At 39.3% G+C, this 20,737-nt stretch overlaps 1 protein-coding gene across 1 annotated transcript; it reads right to left on the minus strand.

The window, feature by feature from the left end:
- Positions 1-1,995: 1,995 nt before the first annotated feature.
- pnp4a (purine nucleoside phosphorylase 4a) lies at positions 1,996-20,423 on the minus strand. The gene is made up of 7 exons (XM_034205634.1): positions 20,306-20,423; positions 18,484-18,647; positions 18,087-18,190; positions 7,829-8,004; positions 6,545-6,735; positions 3,314-3,393; positions 1,996-2,551 (listed from the first exon to the last, which is right to left on the minus strand). The coding sequence occupies exons 1-7, from the start codon at positions 20,326-20,328 to the stop codon at positions 2,411-2,413; spliced, it is 879 nt and encodes a 292-aa protein (XP_034061525.1). The 5' UTR covers positions 20,329-20,423; the 3' UTR covers positions 1,996-2,410.
- Between the last annotated feature and the right edge of the window lie 314 nt (positions 20,424-20,737).

A 20,737-nucleotide genomic window follows, 5' to 3' on the forward strand; every position in this document is an offset into this window, starting at 1 on the left:
CAGCAAAGATTCAAAAGAACCAGCAGAACCAGCTGCAGAACCACCAGCGACACTAAAAAGAGTTCAGAGGTCATCGACACACTGATATGGGAAACACAGGGATACTGTAGATCTCAACACAACACACCTGTTTAGGGAGACACAAAGTAGATTAACACTGAAGTTTAGAGATATTCCTGATTTTATAAGAAGCAGTTGAGAAACTTAGCTCTCTATGCAGTCTATTTAGTATAATCTCTCTGAAAAGGCAAAACATTGTTCTTCAAACATGGGTTTCAAACGTGGGTTTAACAAACCTACCTCTCCTGGTGGGATCTTGTGGTTTAAAATCAGTTTGTTGATGCTGAGAAAATCAAAAGAAAACATTCTGTTTTTCTTTGAATTTCCTCAACCAATCAGAGTAAGATATGACCTGCTCAAAACTGATCATCATTAGACAGTAAACCTTTCTGTTGGAGCCGCATTCCTGAGTAGGAAACATTCAAAAGTCTAGCTTTTATAGTAAATGAAGTACAGTCCCTCTATTCCCCTATTTGATTCTGGTCTCAGTATAAACGTATCGGGTTTATTGCAACCTGAATAATTTGACTTTTCCAGAGGAAGGTATTCTGTCCTACAAACCAACACAATCTGTCTTTTGCTTCACAACCTCCAAAAACCTTAGAGCATTTTTTTCAATTCATCATAATTTTTCAGAAAACTGCCAATATATTAAGAATCAGTTAGTATTCGGCACCTTTCATTTTGTGTTGAAAAAGAATAGGAAAACACAACAACATGCGCTGTTGCTTTGTTCTATTTGCCTGAATGCCGACATGACTGCAAGGATACTTGTACTACAAGTGAAGAAACCCAGTATCACTGCCATGGATCAATAAAGATTCTGATTTTGAACTTATCAACTGATGCATCATTGGAAAATGGGCACTTACAGGGATTGTTCAGGGATCAACTGTTCCTGACCAAATTTCGGGGTTATTACTATTCACTTCAATAGAGTGGTGCAGTGATGATGTATTTGCATAGCCCGACCCGGAAGTAAGCTGCGCATGGGTTCCATCGACAAAAAAACAATGGGATTTCTCCATAGGATTTTGGAATATTGTAAAAAATAAGATCTGTGGAAAACAAACCTGTTTGATAAATGCACATTTTGTTCAGCCGTATAATATCCACATGTCTACCCTACTTTTATAATTTTCGAATCATAAATATAATCGCCAGAAGAGAAATGCTAACGTTATGATAAACGAACAACAGCAGGGTCGCACGACTTCAACGTCAAGCCAACTTAAGATCGATGTTCAAAAATACAGAATCAAAATTGTACAAGTTGAAGTGTTTGTTTTAACAGTTTGCAAGAGCGCAGGTACTTGCTTTCATGCAGAACAGGGGAAAAACAAACTTAGCGGGAGTGTTTACGTATTCGGCGTAATGACGTACAACGTCCTCGACAACTTCTGTAGTCCTATTCAGCCACTTGTTAACAACCATCGTTTTTCAGACACGTAAACTCTTCAAAAATCACCAGGGTCACTGCTGCGTCTCCGTATTTTAAATTTGGGTCATCCACAGACATTATTTCGAGCTATTTTCCAAAAACTAGTTAAAAAAACCCATTGACTCTGATAGTCAGGGTTTAATTGCTGCAGCCTCTAGTGGACATTAGCGGAACTGCAACACCCACTCCCAGCCGCTGATTGGTTGATTAACAAATGCAGGAAGTGGGAGGTTTGTCAGCTCGTTTTATTCATTACATTACATTGCATTTAGCTGACACTTTTATCCAAAACGACTTACAGTACAATGAGTGCATTTGACCAAGAAGATACAAACTTGAAGAAAACAGAATCATATAAGTACATCAGGTTTCATAGAGACAAAACATTTCAAGTGCTACTCAACTGGCTTTAGATAAGCCAGTCCTTTATTAGTATATAAGTGCTTTGATAGTAATTCTATCGCTCGAAGTGGAGTCGAGAGATATGAGTTTTCAGTCTGCGCTGGAAGATGTGTAGGCTTTCTGCTGTCCTGATGTGGGAGCTCATTCCACCATTTTGGAGCTAGGATAGTATTTAGATTAACATGGATCAAGAAGTCAGTGAATGTTTTTACAAAATAAAATTTACACGAGGACAATCTTTAGAAATGTTTTGTCTTTTTATATTAAAGCACCTTCAGACACATCGGTCATCGTTATATTAATTTATAGGAATAGCGTTAAATATCATACATGAATACTTACACATAAACGTACCCTGATAGGTAACTATTATTAAGCGCCATCTTGATATAAATAAGGTTATTATTACACCAAAAGTAAAAAATAACAAGTTGATAAAATAGGAAATAGCTCAATTTTTTATATAGCAATCAAATATATACACAGTGTGTGTGTGTATGTGTGTGTTCAGACAGCATTGTTGTTGTTGGTCTCCATCCTGCTGACCAGCTCGGTCACCAACTGCTGAACGGTCTGAGAGCGCAGCCGGCTCACCTCCAGCACCCCCTCATGGTTCACACTGTCCGTGTCCTCGTAGCTCTTCAGCACCTGACAACAACCCATCCATCAATTAATCAATAAATAAATCAAGGCTAGAGTAAATGTTTACCCTATGAATCATGTGATCGACCAATTATTAAAGTATGTAATTATATTAATATACACATTTAAAGGTGTATATTAAGTCCTAACAGCGTACAGTTAGGACTGGTTTTAAACTCCCTTTTAAACATCCTCATGGACCCTTCATTTTATGGAATTTTAATTACTGTATTGTATCTGTATTTGTGTCATTGTGTTATTCATTGGTATTTTCACATTTATCTTGTGAAGCCCTCTGAGACAAATGGGATTTGTGATATTGGGCTATATAAATAAATTTGAATTTAATTGAATTAATATATTCTTTTGTTTTAGACATAGCTTCTAATATGACAGATTTGTTAATATGAAGAGACCAATTTATGTTTCTTTTTAGGAAAATATCAACGCATTTAATATTATATTCTGGGTTCTAAAGAAAGTATTTATTAAAATGCAAAACAATCTATCTATCTATCCATCGATCTATCGTATCGATCTATTACTCTGTCATAACTTATAACTTTTCATCCCCTAATATATAGGGTAATGTGTGATTCTATATAACATAATCTGCTGATCAAATAAACAAACGGGTTGTCAGTAAATAAATGAAACTATAAATCTTAACCATTGTAGTAACCAGGTATTGGTGATATTGTGTTCTGCAGCTTTGATATGTTATCAGTCACAATCCATCAGCACAGACGTATTGATCGAGTGTTTCACCTTGTTGGTGATCAGAGAGAGGCCGAACACCCTCAGACCGCAGTGGATCGCCACGAGAACCTCAGGAGCTGTACTCATACCTGTACACACAAAAACAACACAAGTTTAAAAATGATATACATTTATACATTTTTCATAAAGGTTCAAACTAATTCAATAACTTAGACGGTTATATCAGTGTACTGTTTATCTGATTCAGTTCGTTCATAAATAATCTTTACTTCATTTAAAATGAGGGGGTAATTCATATTTCTCCAACTATTATCTGCTTGAAATATATGTTCAGAAAACACAACCATGGTATCAAAGAGGTATTCAATGTGAGCTCACCCTGAAAGTAATAATCCACAAAATGAAAGAGGATTATGCCCTAAAGATTTTGCGTTCTGAGATTTCTTAGATTAATTACAACACTCTGGATTCCTAACTGGGCATAGGAAGCAACTTCTCCTGAGCCCATAGAGTGGCGAAGTCACGCCCATCTACTTCTGGTCCATGGGACCTTATCTAGGAAAAATAATGCATTGAAGTCAATGAAGAGAGAAAACTTGTCTTTCGATCCCGTTTGAATTGTGCCATGAATTACACATATGATGTTTGTCAATCTTAAAAAATCATTTCCATGTCAAAAAAGTCACAGTTTGTCTTAAAACTGTTGTAATATAAGACTATGAAAAATACGCAAAAGACTACAAATCCCAGAGTCGCGTAAGTGATGTCATAACTGTTTTCCTCCACTAAGAGATAGCTAAGATCAGCGCCATATAGATATAATCTATCTATATGGCGCTGGCTAAGATAAGATAAGTTTAACAAGATGCCTGTGTGCTTAGTACCAGGTTGTTATCATACCAGCAATGGGTCTTGCTCGTTCTTTCGCTTCCCGTCTGATGAAAGGACCAGGAGTGGCTGGATCAAGTTAGCTACCTAGCTAGTAGCTAGCACGTTAGTTAGCATTACAGCCTTGTCATTTGTATTAGCCTTAACATCAAGTAACCCAAGATGTTAAACAGTAAGAGTAGTAGTCATATTTCGTGAACCCTTTGAAGAGTACTGTCACACCGGTGTGATCATTCTATAATACACAATTCAAGCCCAGGGGAGAAATGCTAACACTAACGCTACATTAGCATCTGCGATCTTTTCTACTTCACGCTATCTGCACAAATGGTTGACATTAAAAATTAAAAAGACCAGGCAGTTCAGAGAGAATCAAAGGAAGGCAGGCAGGCAGCTTTGCATGACATTCTTCTGGACGTGTTTCATTGTGGTGATAGTGAGGGTAGTCAATCCTTTTGTTGAGAAGACAGTAGTGACGGCCATCTTGGTGACGTGTGTTGTTCTGCTAGACCGGAGATGTAGTTCATTCAGCGTTTCACACAAACAAATGTGTTACTTCACAGTTTTACGACACATATTTTTTTTTTGACTTGCAAAATTATCTTTTAAATTACATTACATTGCATTTAGCTGATGCTTTTATCCAAAGCGACTTACAATAAGTACATTCGACCAGGAAGACACAACCTTGAAGAAAACAGAATAATATAAGTACATCAGGTTTTATAGAGCCAAACATTTCAAGTGCTACTCAACTGGCTATAGATAAGCCAGTCCTTTATTAGTATATAAGTGCTTTGTTAGTAATTCTTTGTTAGTAATTCTCTCGCTCAAAGTGGAGTCGAAAGAGATCAACATCATATGTGTAATTTGTGGCACAATTCAAACGGGCACAATTCAAACGGGATCGAAAAATAATCTTTCTCTCTCCATTGACTTCAATACATAATTTTTCCGAAATAAGGTCCCATGGAGGTCCACCGGAAGGGGAGGGACTTCGCCACTCTATACTGTGGTGCAGGGATGACGTATTTACCCGCAAGTAAGCTGCGCATGGGTTCCCTCGACAAAAAAGCAATGGGATTTCTCCATAGGATTTTGGAAAATAGCTCGAAATAAGGTCTGTGGAAAACGAACCTGTTTGATAAATGCACGTTTTGTTCAGCCGGATAATATCCACATGTCTACCCGACTTCTATAATTTCTAATCATAAAAAGCAGAAGCAAAATGCTAAAGTTATGCTATAAACGAACTACAGCAGGGTCGCACGACTTCAACGTCACGCCAACTTAAGTTGAAGTGTTTGTTTTAACAGTTTGCAAGACCGCATGTACTTGCTTTCAAGCAGAACAGGGGCAAACAAACTTAGCGGGAGTGTTTACGTGTTCGGCGTAATGACGTACAACGTCCTCAACAACTTCTGTAGTCCTATTCAGCCACATGTTAACAACCATCGTTTTTCAGACACGCAAACTCTTCAAAAATCCCCAGTGGGGTCACTGCTGTTGTATTTAATGTCGTAGAACAAAACGTGATCTGTCTCTTCAATTTGTGTCAACCACAGACCTTATTTCCAGCTATTTTCCAAAATCCTATGGAGAAATCCCATTGACTCTGAGACGAGGGAACCCGTAGTGGTAAAATGCTAACTCAGTTCCGGGTTTTAGGACTTTTTAAATTTCTTTCACTGTAGTATCAACATAAATGTTTACTAATTTTCATAACCAGACGTTACCAGCCATGGTGTCCCTGCCAGTAATTAAACAATGTACATTTTCTCAGTAACTAAACATAAGCACGATTTAAGGTCCTGAGTATTTATTAACATTATTCAGGACATTTTATGATGAACTGCTAAAATGTGAGGATTTGCTTTTTTTCTTTTGATTACTTTAATTTATCTTAAACATTTGGAGATTTTCTAAAATGTTCTGCATTGAGTACTTTTGTTTTTAAGACAAATGCACATTTTCATATTGATTGTACATACCTTCACAAAATAATTTCTACAAAGCCTCAAAACATTTCATTTATTTTTTTGTTGGTATTTTGACATACTGTGGATTTGAATACTACCTCGAACTGTCTTGTACAGTGCCACGTGAAATATATAGAATATTTTAGACTTATTTTAGTTGTAATTGCTCTCAAAAGTTGCATTTATGTTGCAGTTATGTTTACGAACCAACTGACTGAAAATCCGTGTCCCTGATATTTTCAGCACAAGAGAAAACATGAATTTAATGCCGACACTATCATAAATCGAGGAGTTATAAATTCAGAGAAGACTTCCTGGTCCTCAGAGGATCAACCCGTATATATTTTTTCTTTACCTGAAAGGCTTTGAGAAAAGATGAATCATGGTGATTTGAGTGTTTTTGACATCTTACCGACAGCGTCCACTCCCAGTCGGTGCAGCAGCCGGGCCTCAGCGATGGATTCAAAGTTGGGCCCTCCCACCATGGCGTACACGCCCTCCTGCATGAGCTTGGACACGCCCAGCTGCTTCCCGATCTCCATCGCTGAGCTGCGCAGACCTTTGTCATAGCAACCAGACATCGCTGGGAAACGAGGTCCGAACCTGAACACAACAAAACGATAAACAACAACTGAAATAAAAACAACCGCAAAGCAGCACACTTCAAAATGTTACTGTGACAGCTAAGTTAAAGTGGACCTGTCATGCTATATTTGAAACATATATTGTCGGGCCATACCTATATAAAACATGTCTGTGAAGTTTTTTTCTTCAAAATACCAAACAGATAATGCATTTTAGCCATGCCTCATTTCGCTCTATTTGCTCTTTTCCAGCCCTGTTTTTGCAAGGGCTGATTCTGCTTTTGTGACAGACTACAGCGCCACTTACAGGCCTGGCATATGTACTACAGCGTCTCCAGCGCTTTCGAGCGGTCTCTCATTCCCCTGATAGGTGGAGAGTTGCCCATATAGGCGGAGCACCCCTTTTCTGACGTCAGAAAAATTCAAATAATAATCAGATCCGTTGCAGCCCCGTTTTTAGAGATTTGGGTATGGAGGAAAAGAGAGGGTTGTGTTTTCTGACACTTGGTGAGTTCCCTGACACAGCGGGGACACATATTCATGTATAAAAGACGTACAAAAATGCATTTTGCATGATAGGTCCCCTTTAACAAGCAACATGAAAATATGAAACAATAAAAAGGGCCAGAGTGACAAATATTTTTACTTTTGACATAACCCATTTATATATTCATGGGGAATATTAATCTGTGGCCCGCTGGCCTTCATACTTTTAATTAGATAATAGTTGAAACCAGGAAATCTGTCCAATACATCAACCCCTTTTTTCTTTAAGAACAAGGAAAATATAGGTGAAGAAGTATGTAATTGAATGAGTAATACCTGGGATATGAATAATATGGTCGCTATAAACTTGAACCTCACTACATGCATGACTGGATATAACTCCCTGTAGGAGTAATACAGTACCGTGTTAAACTGATACCATATCAGATCGAAATGCTGTTAATGCAGTAAGGTCACTATACATTTGACACAGTAGCGGATCAAATGCCACAGAGTATCTAAGTCAAAATATATGTACCAACTACCATTGTATGCATAATGGGTTCAAAACGCACAGCATAACAATCTGTTCAGTATATTAAAAAAAGTATATACACGTTTCTCACTTGTCGTCGTTGGGTCCGAACAGCGGGTTCATGCCGACCAGCCCGGGGAAGTTAACGTGGTCTTTAATGATCATGATGTCACCGGGTCGAAGGCCGTCAGCCAATGAACCGGCAGCGTTTGTCACAATCAGAGTCTCCACCCCTAACAGCTTGAAGACTCGCACTGGAAATGTCGTCTGATTAACAGACAGAGACAGATATTTCTTTCAAAACCTTTGTAATACTTTCAAAAAATGTGTTGGGCAGAGCTTCTATAATTAATTAATAATAATAATCTAATAATAATTCCTTAGATTTATTATAGCGCTTTTTCAATGACTCAAAGCGCTTTACATATACACACATTACACATATATCATACATGCAATGGTCAGATACTGTGGACAATACCCACAGGAGCAAGTTCAGGTGAAGTGTCTTGCCCAAGGACACACCGGCTTTAATAGATATAGAGCGCCAACTAGAGGACAGTCAGGTATCATCAGCATAGCATACAGAGTCTGTGTGTGTCTGTGTGTGTGTGTGTGTGTGTGTGTGTGTGTGTGTGTGTGTGTGTGTGTGTGTGTGTGTGTGTGGTGTGTGTGTGTGTGTGTGTGTGTGTGTGTGTGTGTGTGTGTGTGTGTGTGTGTGTGTGTGTGTGTGTGTGATAAAGGGAAACAATAGCAGCATTGAACAGTCTGCTAAAAGGCTGCATGTGACTAACTCATGCATGACCGGAGCCAGGTTCACAAATGTGGAAACGCACGCACGCACGTAGGGAGACGGTGACAAGCATAAGTTTCACTTTCCTTTTTTATTTCAATTCCAACTTTGGTCATGAAGAATATGTTTATATTTATTTTGTGTTAACAAAATTAAACATTGAAACACTGAAATGGTGAAAAGTGTGATACTGATCTAACAGCTGTTACCAGTGGCGAAATTACTAAAATAAATTGTACTGAACTGAACCTGATGAGTGTGTGCTCTTATGTTAAGGACTAACGTTTATAATAAATACATTTGTATTGATTTTAAGATCTTTTCATAGTTCATACAATCATACGTATTGGGATCATTTGTATTAATGTGGACCGGAGGGAGAGGGTGACGAGCATAAGTTTCACTTTCCTTTTTTATTTCAATTCCAACTTTGGTCATGAAGAATATGTTTCTCTGTTGTCCACATTCATAAAGCATAAAACAACAGCATCAGAGCACGGTGCAGAGTCTCTAGATGAGTTTACAGTAGTCCCTCCTTCTTATTATACATCCATGTTGTAGTCCGCTATAGAAAACTGTAGTTTCCATAGTTCCCCCACAGCAGCAGATGCACATTCATGACGTGCGCTGTCGCATCATAAACACGTCGGATAGTGAAAGTGCATTCGGATTCTCTAAAGTACCGCAGTCTCTTCTCCTAAGTCCTTTTGAATTCTCCTATCCACTATCCCTTAACCCCGTGACGTTTCACTCAGAGGTCAAGGAATAGGAGATAGGGTTAGAATTTAGGAGCTGATTTTTGGATTATCGGAACGCAACCCTGCTCTCTAGCAGGGACGGAAATGGGGGTTAAAAGGTTCTCATGAACTAATTAGTGTGAATGCTATTTATAGCATTCCACTATAGTTCTTCGGATCTTTATTCTTCCCCTTCTTATTTCAGCCAATACATTGGCTCTCCATAACTTCAGCATACTTTTAGCTACAGAAACAATTCAAATATTAAACTATTCAGCCTTTTCAGCAATCGATGTGAAACTTTCAACTTTTTCAAAATATGTCGTACTTTTTGAAATATTCAGCTTTTTATACTATTTCTTTTAACATGGAAGTCAATGGGAGGAACCTTCAAATCCTCTTTTACCTATACCTTGCGCCAAATGCTTTTCCTTCCACATATTTTCAGCTAGAGACTTAATTCCAACTTTAAAATGATCACAATACCTTCAGCTATAAAACCTGTTCTTCAGATCTTTCATATCTTTTTGAGATATTTAACTTAGTTTGGAGTAAAGAGGCTTTTTTCAGATTTTAACATTAGTGTGGATGGAGCAGCTCGTTAAGTCTAGAGTGCTTTGATCTCAAAACAGAGTGGAGGACAGCTTGAAATTCGCCCAAAAACATGTTTTCAACTTGCCATAATTCCCAAACCCTACACTCCTCAGACATAATTTTTCATGAAAAACGTAGGAAAACCTCTCCTAGGTTGGAAAATAAAAAATAATTAAGAAAAAATATTAAACAAAATGTCTGTTGAGGGCATGAAGAGACAAAAAGTCCACCTAGCTCCCAATTGATTCCCATGTTAAAAACATCCGGATCTTTCTTCAGAACAGAGAGAAGTACACTTTAGACAAACTGCTCCCATCTCCACATTTACCACACAAAACCCCCAAAAACCATATATCTGATGCTCACGGTCTGTTAATTTTTTGATTAGAGCCATAGTTTTTTAACAAGTGGCAAAATTGTCAGATATAATCCTCAATGCATTCTTAAAGATCAAATGCAAAGCTTCCAAATATGCTACATTTTTATAGAAATGTTGTTTTTAAGACTGCCTGTATTTTTTTAAAAATTTAAATCGAGATAATACACAAAACTCGACCCAAAGCCGTCTGAATTTCTGACATGTAATTCCCAGCAGCGTAATAGTGGCGTAATAGTGGCCAAACAGTCTCTGGACCAAATATCCCGACTCGGCAGTCTCGGTCACATGTTTTTCGAAAAGAAAACTGAATTAACATGGGTTATTGTTGAGCTTTTTGTTGTACGAACGGTGCGGGATCTGGGAGAGTTTTACATGCATTTCCCAAAGACCAAATCATCCGCAAAAAATTGATTTTTTTAGTGAATCGTGTTGGATGGCAACCGACAAAATGGAGCAAGTTGTGTTCTGACCACTTCGCGTGTGATGCATACGACGTTGATCCTGCTATCATGAAGTCTGTTGGTGGAGAAGCATTAATAGCACGTCGGAGGCTGAAACCCGGAGCCGTCCCCTCCACATTTCAGCACAAGAAACCACTGAAAGAACGAAAGAGCCAGGCGATGCAGAAACGCCAAAGAATTGAGGTAAACAACTTTTGATTAGATTTCAAAGCGCACGGAGCACAGCAGATAACGCAGATAACGGAATTGCAGTTGTATTGCTTATAGAGGTGGGCACCGTTAGATTCTGTGTCTTTACGATCATAAACAATGTGTTGGATGTGGAGCTAGGATAAGTAATAAGGGCGCTAGGAGTGATAGGTTAGCATTTTTCGCTCGGGGCTAATTCACTGTTAGCATTGTAGTTTATCTGCAGCTCATTCATCGCTCCTCCACTCATAACGGAAAATGTCGAACGTCCTACAGTCGGTGATGCGGACTTCTTCTCCCATCTCTTCCTTCACTTTCCCATAGTTGTGGCAGCACTTGTTTTCTCGGCTTGTAGGCATGGTCTGGCAGTTTCCACATCTACACCAATTCTCAGCACCCTCGGCCTCTTCCTCAGATGGCGAACTTGAATCATCGCCATCAGCACTTTCATCGGTGATATCAGGTGACGTTTCCTTGTATTTCCTCTTCGACATCAGAGGCTCGTATATATATGGTTGGATGTCGACAACATACTCCAGATATTGGGTGGCCTCCGACTCAGAATCAGACATGATAGACGAAACTAAGTTGTACTATCGGCGGAAGCCGCTGCGAGCATTTTTCGCTCGGGGCTAATTCAGAGGCTCACTCAGAGCGCCTGGACTTTATTTTTCTAAACCTCTCTAAAAAGGTCAAATTTCCCTTGTTTTGCATCAATCTTGATACAGGGTACTTATTATATGTTATAGTTTGGATTCCTAAAGCTTTTAGTCTATAGTCTACTCAGAATCAGACATGATAGACGAAACTAGTTGTACTATCGGCGGAAGCCGCTGTGATTGATAAGCCAGGTGGAAATATGTTTGGCACATCTGACGTCACGCGCCGCCATCTTGCGGAGGAGCGGCGGAGAAAATAAATCGTCGGACTTGGTGTTGGGGGTTGAACAAAATTAATATTGCGCATTGCCAGACTCATATTATCTCCGATTTTAATACTGCAATATCTTAGATAGTGTTGTAGCTATATGATTTCGATTTTACTGGCAATTATACAAAAAGCTTTGCATTTGATCTTTAAGGGGACTCAGTGCTACAGTTGGTATCCATGGTGTTGCTGGGCAGATTGAAACCTCTGATCTCTGGGCTCACACAGGTGTTATGATTATTTGTTATGATTAGGTGCTCAGGAACAGAAACAAACACTGACAAAAACACTGGACTTTAAAGGTCAAATGCAAAGCTTCCAAATATGCTACATTTTTATAGAAATGTTGTTTTTAAGACTGCCTGTATTTTTTATTTTATTTAAATCGAGATAATACACCCAAAAAAAAGCTTTTTATTGATCCAAAACTCGACCCAAAGCCGTCTGAATTTCTGACATGTAATTCCCAGCAGCCTCCGCGCGCGTGACGTAATAGTGGCCAAACAGTCTCTGGACCAAATATCCCGACTCGGCAGTCTCGGTCACATGTTTTTCGAAAAGAAAACTGAATTAACATGGGTTATTGTTGAGCTTTTTGTTGTACGAACGGTGCGGGATCTGGGAGAGTTTTACATGCATTTCCCAAAGACCAAATCATCCGCAAAAAAATTGATTTTTTTAGTGAATCGTGTTGGATGGCAACCGACAAAATGGAGCAAGTTGTGTTCTGACCACTTCGCGTGTGATGCATACGACGTTGATCCTGCTATCATGAAGTCTGTTGGTGGAGAAGCATTAATAGCACGTCGGAGGCTGAAACCCGGAGCCGTCCCCTCCATATTTCAGCACAAGAAACCACTGAAAGAACGAAAGAGCCGGGCAATGCAGAAACGCCAAAGAATTGAGGTAAACAACTTTTGATTAGATTTCAAAGCACAGCAGATAACGCAGATAACGGAATTGCAGTGTTATTGCTTATAGAGGTGGGCACCGTTAGATTCTGTGTCTTTACGATCATAAACAATGTGTTGGATGTGGAGCTATAAGTAATAAGGGCGCTAGGAGTGATAGGTTAGCATGTTTCGCTCGGGGCTAATTCACTGTTAGCATTGTAGTTTATCTGCAGCTCATTCATCGCTCCTCCACTCATAACGGAAAATGTCGAACATCCTACAGTCGGTGATGCGGACTTCTTCTCCCATCTCTTCCTTCACTTTCCCATAGTTGTGGCAGCACTTGTTTTCTCGTCTTGTAGGCATGGTCTGGCAGTTTCCACATCTACACCAATTCTCAGCACCCTCGGTGTGAAGTTAAAACTTCTTTGCAGCAATGTTGAGCCAATCATGAAATGAGTGAAACTGGATTCGCCTGTCAATACACTGATATTTATTGAGAGCCTCAGCGGCCGGAGAGTTCACAGCATATCACAGTTCTCCTGTAAGATACCAGCAAACTCTGCCCCAAAAGCGCCAAGCACCCATCTATACAAAGAGAAGAGGAGGGCCCTAAAACACGCGGGTTTTCCTTTAATGCATGCCAGATGTCGAGACATAGACTCGTTGCATTGTAAACCCACATGAGCCAAGCTTCTCCCCCACAATACATCAGATGACCTCTTGACCTGTGTCTTCCTGAGAAGCTATGGATCACATTACAGGCAGGAATACACTTTAACCATTAAACAGATTCCCGAGGACAAATCACTAAACTCTATATACTTTAACAAGACCAAAATATTCCTTTACACTCGGCCTCTTCCTCAGATGGCGAACTTGAATCATCGCCATCAGCACTTTCATCGGTGATATCAGGTGACGTTTCCTTGTATTTCCTCTTCGACATCAGAGGCTCGTATAGATATGGTTGGATGTCGACAACATACTCCAGATATTGGGTGGCCTCCGACTCAGAATCAGACATGATAAGCCGGGTGGAAATATGTTAGGCACATCTGACGTCACGCGCCGCCATCTTGCGGAGGAGCGGCGGAGAAAATAAATCGTCGGACTTGGTGTTGGGGGTTGAACAAAATTAATATTGCGCATTGCCAGACTCATATTATCTCCAATTTTAATACTGCAATATCTTAGATAGTGTTGTAGCTATATGATTTTGATTGTACTGGCAATTATACAAAAAGCTTTGCATTTGATCTTTAACAGACTGTCTCAGCCTATTATTTTCTGTCTGATGGAGACTTCATACTGACTTCAACATGTTCCACATATTTTATACATTATTGGTGACGTATGGTTTTAGTCGAAAAGTTTGCAGTCAAATTATTCTGCTGCTTTCCCAAGCCTTTTTACTTTATTTTCTCTTCTTAATACACATTCATTCACTACTACTTACATCTGATATTTACAGTGGCGTTTTCTCCTGGAGGCCAAGGGAAGCCAGGCTTCCCCTGTTTTTTCGGATTGTAGTTTTAATTTTAATAAATAAATAAAAACACTTGGGCCTAGTTTAGTTTCGGAAATTCTTTGTTGTGTGTTGCTGCCGGCCCGTCTCTCCCCCATTCTCATTGAGTATTTTACAAAGAGTGAAACAGCTCCCCTCTAGATGTTATGGTGAAACAGTAGATTGCACTCTGTTGCGAGAGGAGGCCATCCGAAATTGGCTTCCCTTGGTGAAAAAAAAATGGAGGGATTGACCAATCAGACAAGGCTCACGTCATGCCCCTGCCAACCTGTGATTAGTCAGGGCCATGCTAAGGGAAGCCAGAGGCGGCTGGCCTCACAATCCAATCAAATCGCATCAATTTAGTGTTGCAGTGACGCATCCTAAAACCCGGAAGTAAGCTGCGCTCGGTTTCCCTCGACAAAAAAGCAATGGGATTTCTCCATAGGATTTTGGAAAATAGCTCGAAATAAGGTCAGTGGAAAACAAACCTGTTTGATAAATGCAAGTTTTGTTCAGTCGGATAATATCCACATGTCTACTTTTATAATTTTCGAATCATAAATCTAATCGATATAAGATAGATAGCGTCCACTCTCACCGCCGTTAGAAAGTAGCAAGCAACTGAAGCAAGTGCAATTATGGAGGGTGGAGATTTGGAGTATTTAATCAAAAATAATTGTACTAAACTTCCGCTACAGCAGTAACAACAAATACAATCTGATGACAGGCCAATGCCCAAACTGGAGCTGTGTACAGAGAGGAAAAAAGGAGCGAATCAGACGTAAGACGTTAAAGGTCTCCTGATTTAGTTTGTGAATGAATGCTTATTAGAGTTTTGTCTGGAGAGTGCGTGCGGACCTGTCGGTTAGATCAGGGCCGCGGAGGTGTTACTGCCGGGCTGCGAAATAGCTGTGAGTTTATCGTAATATTTGCAGAATTATAAATATATAAAAATATGTTATCATAATATCGCACCTATACCAGTCATATTATTTCCTCCAGTAGCCTAGTTAATCTTTCACCAGATAACCGTTGAAAATGGCTTTTATGATGTTCCGAGGGATTCGGCGGCTCAGCCTGGTCTCAGCCTCTTGTACGCACGAGAAAGTTACCGGTGCGCCAAGTAGGAAGAGGAGCGCACAGGAGACAACCGTTTAATTGCAGACTGTTATGTTTATGTGGGGAAATGGCAGTGCATACATTATTTGAGATATATTTCAAACTCAGACTTCCTTTTAAGGACATGTCGGCCAGGGGTGTAGAGCTATATGTTTATTTTATTAGCTTTTCTAATTAATGACTGATTTTAAATGCCATTTTCTTAATGTCTTTCATTTTTTTGTAAAGCACTTTGAATTGCCTTGTGTTGAAAAGTGCTATATAAATAAACTTGCCTTGCCTTTGTTTAAGCACCGGATTGGCAAAACAGGAGAGTAAACCAGTCTGCCTTGATCTATGAATTCATGTCCGGGACTCTCACGGTATCTGCTGCCCGCAGCTGTTTTATAGAAGGAAAACCTCCTTCACTTCATGAAATGGCTGCAGGCAGCGGGACGTGTAACTCCGCTTCTGAGAAGTGCAGCACCAGCGCGCCGAGAGCTGTGCCTTTTTACGCACCGCCTTCGCTGTGTTTACCTTCATCAGAACAGCGAGTGACTGCAGGCTGCTACGTGTTAACCACACACACCTCTACACACATCTCTACACACATCGAACTGCCCGATTACTCCCCCTTTTATTAGTTTTATGAAGGAGATGTCCAGTCACCAAGGCGCATGATGTGTGTGTGTGTGCTCACCTCAGCTCTGTGTTTGTGTCTGTCCGACACCGGCATTTGTTTTCAAATGACCATGAACAGTAATTTACACACATCTGCTAACTCCATAGGTAGCATATATGCGGGTGTTCCCAAAATAAATTAGTTTAATCTTAATCTCGATGTAGTGCTAAATGCTGTCGGACATGCACCGGAACGAACGTCACTATCATAATATCTTTTGAAAACAAATGCCAGTGTCACACACACACACACACACACACACACACACACACACACACACACACACACACACACACACACACACACACACACCACACACACACACACACACACACACACACACACACACACACCACACACACACACACACACACACACACACACACACACACACACACACACACACACACACACACACACACCTCCTTCATAATGCGCCTTCTCCTCGTTTTCCAATCACTGGATTATCCGTAAATCATACAAACAAAACCAAAACGTTGATTTATCTGTTTTCCCGTTTTGGTTTAAAAACTGAATAACGTCGGTTTTTTGGTTTTCGGTTTTTCTGAAAAACCAAAAAACGACACCTGTTCTTTTTTAAACGTTGTTAATATGTTTTGGATGCATATTGTTCTAGTATTTGTTCAGGCTGTTACATACAATTAGCCTCTGTTGCTACCTGCTGGTGGTGAGTACATATTAAAATCAGTTAAAATTGACAACCGGTCCGCGATTTTTTTTTTATGTATCTGCCGGTCCTTGGCACAATAAAGGTTGGGAACCCCTGGGTTAGATAACAGGTGTGTGTAAGTCCTGCATCTGTATGATACAAATGTGTGTAAAATGATACCGGGTGCTGTAATCACTCATCTGGTTACGTTATTGCATTGACCCCCGACCCAAAAGAAAGGACGTATTATTGGCTTCCCCTAATTATTTTCCCATGCCACGCTATTGGATATTTAACTCCTTCAGCCTATTTTCAGCTGCAGAAACCATTCAACTATTAGATTATTCAGCTATTTTAGGACATTGAGGCTATACATGTTGTTGTTTATAACTTTTTTAAACCTTTTCTTTTAAATATTAAGCCTCTTCACTATTGTCCTACTCATCCAGTTTAACATTTCACTTTCAAGTTTTCAACAAAGTCATTGCAATGCATTTGAGCTGTAACAATTTGATTTAAATCATTTCACTTTTCTGCATTTCTCCATTAAGTTCAGCAACACACTTACTTGGTTTTTGTAGCTAAAAGCAACTACCATTCAGCTAATAAAATATTCTGCTTTTTCTGCATTTTCAGCTAAATTCAGCCACAAATGTTCACAGTTTACAGCATTCACACGCATTTTCTGAAGGAAATGCATTTTCTAGTTTTAGTTCCGACTCTGTTTGGTGTGAACGCGACATTTTGGAACTATATCGGAACTAAAGTGGGAAAAGTACTGCGGTGTGAACGCGCCTGTTGAACCCTCACTGCCTCCCAAACACTGCAGCATGATGCCAATGTTAACAGGATGCTAACTTAGCTTAGCTTAAAGACTAGAAATTGATGGAAACAGCTAGCTTAGGTCTTTCTAACAGTTACAAAATCAAAGACTTGTAACTTGGAAGTTGTTCATTAGCACACCATATTTAGTTTCTTTCATTTGTACACAAACAAGAGTATAAATATGAGAATTTGCTGTTTGCCTTGCGCAATTGTACGAGGTGCATTGGATTTATAGGCTAGGCAAGTTTATTATAGCACAAAAAAACATTTAAGAATTAAGATAAAGTGCAATACCCAGAAGTGGTTGAAAGGAAACATTGTGATTGGTACCATGGGTTTGCACATAACCCCCAAAAACTGAACTGTTTTCGTTCTTACAATTGGTACAGATTAAATAAATGATACTGTGTGTTAACTAGTGAGCCTCTGGTGGGCTGGTATGAGGATTTGTCAGATTTGAAAACAGACAGTATAGTAGTAGCATCATATTTACCATAAATAGATGAGTGTTCTAAATATTGGCAAATAGACAAACTATTCTTTAATGTAAGTTATGCAAATGTATGTGTGTGTGTCTGTGTGTTTGTTTACCTTGCAGAGTGAATGGCCTTCATACATGTGGAAGCGGCCCTGCATGCACACACATGTCTTCCCCTTCAGCTCCCCGAAAACCAGCCGCCCTGCGTGACCCTGCACTGCAGCACAGAGTGGGGGTTCAGGTGAGACACAGGTACAGTCATGCTAGTTAACCCACACATGATATACAGTACATCAACTTGTAACCAGGCAACTGTGATGCTATTAACTTACCAGTTGCACAGAAAGTACTGAAAGTCTCAGAAGTTCTACATACAAAATCTGACTTTTCATGAATAAATAAACATCTCTTAGAAAATGACACTTAATTTACAGGTATAGATGGATTTGATTTGTGTTAAGCAGTTAATCCCGAGGATGTAAGCACTATATAACAGTAAATCAGCAGAACCTGTGCTATGGGGGAAGCCCGGTATGTCAGAGTAGGCAAAGGAGTCCTGACACTTGAGCGTATCAGCGAGCACCCCCAGGCCCGACCCGCAGATGATCGCCACCTTGGGGCGGTGCTTCGTCTGGGACTTCAGCCAATCAGCTGTCTTCTGGTAGTCGTCATGACTGCAGGAACAGTTTATTGTTAAGGGTCAATGAGATTAGATGCTGTGTTGTTAAACATTACAACAGAGGCAAGAAAAACTGATATGCTTATATCACTGGAAGACTCATAGCAGACACACACACACACACACACACACACACACACACACACACACACACACACACACACACACACACACACACAACACACACACACACACACACACACACACACACACACACAAACACACACACACACAAACAATATATTGTGCAATTCAAATCCATGCCTTACGAGTCATTGCATGTTTACATTTTAACTGTCCCTTATATTTTACTATTACATATTATTTTATGTTTTACAAAAGCCAGCCAAGCATTTAACACGATTCTCCTTATGGAACCAGAGTGATATGAGCATCATAAACCTTGAATACACCTAACCAGTGAGCAGCATGTAAATATGGTAAATATACAGTTTAATGAAGAATACATTTTTGAAGTCCTCTTTCTTTCTTAACCTTTATTTAACCAGATAAAAGTATTGAGATAACATCTCATTTACAATGCTGACCTGGCCAAGAAGGCAGCAACGTTACACATTCTTACACATAACACAGACATGTAAAATACAGAGAACACAATAAAGACAAAAGACGAAAAGCAGTCACTACATTGTGCCCATTTGGGACAGTAAGTAAGGTAGACTACTTATTACTGCAAGAGCAGCTGGTGGTAAGGACCTCAGACAACTTCAATTTAAAACAGGCTATAGGGACAAGTGCCATCAGTTTGAAGTCCTGATCCCTCGTCAGTGAGTTAACTAATATCATTTACTATTGGATTTTAGTTTCAAAATCATTTTCTTTTTTAATTTCTTGTAAAATATAAAATATTTATAACAAATCATCTTGAACTCAGGAGGTTTTCTAGCGTAAAATAAAAAAATTAACAAATATTACATCTTGGTTACATCATCATATAAAATCACCTATACTTTAACTTTACAAGTCACACAGGTTAGGAGGTGTATCTCTGCAGTTTTTAATAACAGCTGGATTTATATAATCTGGTAAAGACTCAAGAGTGAGTTTGTTTGATGTTTAAACTGACAGCAATAATTATTAGGTATTTGGATACAATGCAATGTGCAACTGAAGAGTCACAAACACACATAGTTATAATTTTAAGATAATTTATACCATAATTACTTAGTGCTGTACCCCAAAGGTAACCAGTATTTACAAAAGAGCATGATTTGTTTCTCCTTTCCTCTAAAATGCCCACTTCTTACTACCAATTTCCCCAAAGTCTTGTTTTCCTTCACTGAGTTTACAGTTAAGGAAATATTTCTGATTCATAAAGCATAATTACAGCTGTAATAAGGTCCGTCTAACAATAACTAGTCATCCAAGGATAAATCTGAGTGGCCATAAGCGCATTAACAGAGAATTAGTAGAAAAAAACAAACATATTATGAGGCTTTTTATCCAACCTTCCCCTCCTTTGTACATTTTCTTGTGAATTACTGAATGGAAATACTATTTGTTGAACTACTCATATAAAATTATGAGCGGTCACAATCCAAACATTTTAGTAAACAATGAGTGTTGTGTTGTGAGAGACAACAGCACAACAATAAATAGTTTAAATAAGATGTAAATAAAGTGTTTTCTTACCTGATCTGTTCTTTGCTGTTCATGATGACAGACGGTAAAGGATATTCAGCAGAATGATGAGTGTGGGATTATTTACGGAGCCTCTGTCACTGACAGTGAGTGTGTTTGTGTGTAAAAGTGTGTGTGACGCTGGGAAAGTCAGAGTGTTTCCAGCTGATGCTGAGCGGTTAGATATTCACCAGTCACATGCTGCTGATTGGTCAACAACTCGCCCATTCATCAGCAGCAGCCAATGGAGATACAGAGGTGAAGAAACATGCGTGTGTGTGTGTGTGTGTGTTTGTGCGTTAAGTCGGTTTAGAAAGGAATCTTAACACACACACATTCTTGCACACTTTCGTGCACAATAGTACTTTTATGCTACTTTATGATACTTCTACTCAATCAAAATATTGTACTTTTCACTCAACAACAACTTCAGTTACCAATAAC

This window comes from Gymnodraco acuticeps, unplaced genomic scaffold, assembly GCF_902827175.1.
Source record: "Gymnodraco acuticeps unplaced genomic scaffold, fGymAcu1.1, whole genome shotgun sequence".
Lineage (NCBI taxonomy): Eukaryota > Metazoa > Chordata > Actinopteri > Perciformes > Bathydraconidae > Gymnodraco > Gymnodraco acuticeps.

What these genes read in the sequence shown, in the direction of transcription:
- pnp4a (XM_034205634.1), bottom strand. Translation starts at nt 20,328, where the DNA reads ATGAACAGCAAAGAACAGATCAG. An exon ending in AAGGCCATTCACTCTGCAAG is followed by an intron (nt 8,005 to 18,086) that starts GTAAACAAACAC and finishes TCTGTTAATCAG; the next exon opens with ACGACATTTCCAGTGCGAGT. An exon ending in TCTCTCTGATCACCAACAAG is followed by an intron (nt 2,552 to 3,313) that starts GTGAAACACTCG and finishes GGTTGTTGTCAG; the next exon opens with GTGCTGAAGAGCTACGAGGA.